General features: G+C 41.8%; 1 protein-coding gene across 1 annotated transcript; it reads right to left on the bottom strand.

Moving 5' to 3' along the window:
• On the bottom strand, positions 1-887 carry LOC117127737 (secreted RxLR effector protein 161-like). Its single transcript, XM_033278385.1, has 2 exons — positions 284-887; positions 1-185 (listed from the first exon to the last, which is right to left on the bottom strand). The coding sequence occupies exons 1-2, from the start codon at positions 885-887 to the stop codon at positions 1-3; spliced, it is 789 nt and encodes a 262-aa protein (XP_033134276.1).
• Positions 888-4,007: the final 3,120 nt, after the last annotated feature.

Raw genomic sequence — 4,007 nt, 5'->3', positions numbered from 1 at the left:
TCAGTCTTTAGTAACACGAAGCATCTTCAATGCTTCCTTCATCTTGTACACAGGTAACACCTTCGTGAAGATGTCAGCAGGATTGTAAGCCGTTGCAATCTTCAACACTTGTACTTCTTCCACTTTAATCAAGTTTCTGATAAAGTGATACTTTGTAGCCATGTGTTTGGTCCGCTCGTGAAACACTGCATTCTTAGATAGTGCAATAGCGCTTTGGCTATCACAGTAAATCTCTACTGAGTTCTGAGAAAATCCTAGTTCCTCCGCAAACCTCTTTAGCCACAGGCCTTCTTCACTGCTTCTGACAACGCAATATATTCTGCTTCGGTTGTCGATAGTGCCACTACCTTCTGTAATGAGGATCTCCAGCTCACTGGATTACCACCCGCAGTAAAGACCATTCCTGTTGTTGATTTCACATTGTCCATATCACCACCATAATCTGAATCACAATAACCAGTAACCACAAAGTCTCCCTTCCGTTTGAAATTCAAACAAGTATCAGTGGAGCCTTTAATGTATCTCAGTACCCATTTAACGGCTTGCCAATGATCTGTGATAGGCCGTGACATAAATCTACTGATCTCTCCTACTACATATGCCAAGTCAGGGCGTGTTCCCACCATTGAGTACATAATACTTCCCACTGCATTCTGATACGGCACCTTCTTCATACACTCCTCCTGATCTCGCAACTCCTCGTCTGTAGCTGCTTTTAGCGCAAAATGAGCTCCTAACGGTGTAGCAACCGTCTTGCATTGGTCCATATTGAATTTACCCAACACTTTCCACAAGTAATCCTCTTGAGAAACACATAGCTTCCTGTTAACCCGATCTCGAGTGATCTCCATTCCTAAAATCTTTTTAGCATCTCCCAAGTCCTTCATTTCAAATTCTGCACTCAAAACAGACTTCAGCTTTGTCAACAGAAGCTATGAGTATATCGTCCACATAAAACAGCATATAGACATATTCTCCCTGCTTGTTCTTCTGGAAGTAGACACACGAATCATACTTGCTTATCGTATATCCTTTTGATCTTACGAAGTCATCAAACCTCTTGTTCCATTGTCTTGGACTCTGCTTCAAACCATATAACGATCTCTTGAGCTTACAGACTGTTCGGATATCTTTTATCGACGAAACCCTCCGGTTGCTCCATCACTATGAATTCATCCAAATTACCATGTAAAAACGCGGTTTTTACGTCCATCTGTTGTAGCTCCATGTCAAAGTGAGTGACAGCCAATAGTATGAACCGTATGGAAACATACTTAACCACCGGAGCGAAGATCTCTTGGTAATCTATTCCCTCCGTTTGGGAGTAACCCTTTGCTACCAATCTAGCTTTATGTCTTGGGGGTTCTACTCCAGCTATCCCTGCCTTTCTCTTGAAAAGCGATCTGCAGCCAATTGTCTTCTGACCCTTAGGTCTTTCTATAAGATCCCATGTCTCATTTGCTTCAAGAGACGTCATCTCATCCTGAGCTGCTCCAGTCCATTTATCACTATCAGCATCCATCATGGCTTCTTTCCATGAACTAGGTTCTGTCAACGTATCTTCGGACATAAAACAGACCAATCCAGCAAACTGATCCTCGCCATCAGTGATGTCACACTCATAGTCCATCTGTCTTGGTGGAGGTCTTGTGGATCTCCTTTCTCTATCTCTGGCAAGTTGATATTCATTTAGGTCAGGTTCCTCTGAATCATCAGCTTCATCAGTAGTAATTTCTGTTTCAACTTCTGTACTGTTATGCTCCTTCTCAGTCTTCAGTACGTTGAAGTCAACTACTTTAGGAACGGTTCTGACATCCTCTATCTCAGCTACCTCAGTCTTAATATCTTTGTAGACCTGTTCCTCTCTGAACACCACATTTCTACTGATAACCACCTTTTTCTCATCGAGAAGCCACACCTTAAAACCTTTAACTCCTTCTGGATAGGCAGTAAATATCCCTTTCTTGGCTCTTGGAAGAAGCTTTCCTTCAGAGGAATGTAAATAAGCCAGACACCCAAACCATTTCAGGTTACTGAGGTCAGGAACTTGAGACGACCATAATTCTTCAGGTATTCTGAACTCCAATGCTGACGATGGGGATCTGTTGATTAGATATACTGCAGTAGCCACCGCTTCTGCCCAAAACTTCAACTCCATTCCACTCTCACTCAACATGCTTCGAACCTTGTTCATTATCGTCCTGTCAAGTCTTTCAGCAATACCATTTTGCTGCGGTGTGTATGTGCACGTACGATGCCTAACAATGCCCTGCTCCTTACAGAATCCGTCAAATTGCTTGTTGCAAAATTCCAATCCATTGTCGGTTCTGAGTCTCTTGATCTTTCTCTCCCTTTGCGTTTCTACCATCTGCTTCCATACTACAAAACTCTGAAACACTTCATCTTTGAACCTCAGGAAGTATAGCCATACCTTTCTTGTACAATCGTCGGTGAAAGAGATGAAGTACTGGCTCTTGCTTAGGCTGAATGGGACATTTGGTGATCCCCAGAGGTCAGAATGCACGTAATCCAGTTTATTTTTGGTTACATGCTTAGCCTGGCTGAAGCTTACCTTGTGTGTTTCCCCAATCACACACGCTTCACAGAACTTTAAGCTCTCAACTTTGCTCTTTCCAAATGATCCCTTCTTGTTAAGAATCTCCATACCCTTCTGTCCGAGGTGGCCAAGTCTGCTATGCCACATCTGAGTGTCACTGATCAGCTTGTCTATGGTTGAAGCTGAACTAGTTTCACCTACACACGATGAAGTTGATCTGGCCTTAGAGGTAAGGATGTGATATATGGTGTTTTATACATCTTGTATATATGCTTTTCAATTGGTTTTCAAGTTTTTGTCGAGTCTTCCTAGTCCTTTTCGAGTCATTACAGGTCTGGAGTTGCATTGGATGGGAGATGGACCAGCTGGAACAAAAGAGGCAGAAAACAGTGCAATTTGGTGATTTTCACGCAGAACAGTCTTGATGACTGTTCCGGATAGCGGAGCAACCCGAGTGACTGTTCCGAATGCCTGTTCCAGCGGCAGAGATTTTTAAGGAAACTACAACCTATTTTGGGATTTGCCCTAATCTCTCTCTTTTCTCTCCCAGCCGCATGTAGCTTTGATATATCATCTTTTTATGTTTTTCCTGATCATTCTACGTTACTTTTGGAGAAGAAACCAGACCTTAGAGTTGGGGACTTGAGATTTTGCTACTTTGTAAAGGGAGAAGGCCATCTCTCTCGATTTAGAGAAGAACCCCCTGAACCCTATTACTTTATTTCAGTCATATTTCATGTTGCTTTATATCTCTGTCTCTGTGTTTTCTTGCTTCATGGCTGAGTAGTCAGCTTGCTTAGTCTAGGGTGTTAGGGTGTTAGATCCGTGAGCTTGACATAAATAAGTTATAAATCGATTGTCTTCATTCACTGTTGTTCTTAAGGCTTGCATCAAGTTAACCACTTAGTGCCTGATTTAAGGTTTAATCTATTCATCAAAAGTGTTATAGGTTGCTAGACATAACTTAAATGAGCATTGCATCCCTAAACAACGAAAGTAGATGTTAGGGTGTTTTGTGAACATATCGGACTTGACCTCTATTGCTTGCTGTCGCATCTTGATCCAAACGAGAGTTTAGGTATCAAGATCGATCAGCATAGGGAGCAGTACCACGACAGTGGACTGTTCTACTTGAGTGATCCGAGTTCTAGATTTGCTCTTAATTAAACTTGAATAATTGTTTGGCTCACACTTGCTTAACACCCGATCAAACCACCCTAGGCTAGCATTTTAGTTATCTGAATACTTTAATTAATCTTGTTACTTATTTCTCACGAAACCCTCAAATCTTAAAACCCCCATATTGTTTTAGCTTGATATTGATCCCATAAAGATAAAGTGTAATAGTTGGTCTCTGTGGATTCGATTCTAAAGTGCTACATCGACATACCATTCGATTGTGGTAGTGTGCACATTAGGTTAATTGGTGTGCGTATACACATAATATCAG

This window comes from Brassica rapa, chromosome A09 (genome assembly GCF_000309985.2).
Source record: "Brassica rapa cultivar Chiifu-401-42 chromosome A09, CAAS_Brap_v3.01, whole genome shotgun sequence".
In the NCBI taxonomy this organism is placed as follows: Eukaryota; Viridiplantae; Streptophyta; class Magnoliopsida; order Brassicales; family Brassicaceae; genus Brassica; species Brassica rapa.
This window is presented reverse-complemented; position numbering and strand designations above follow the sequence as displayed.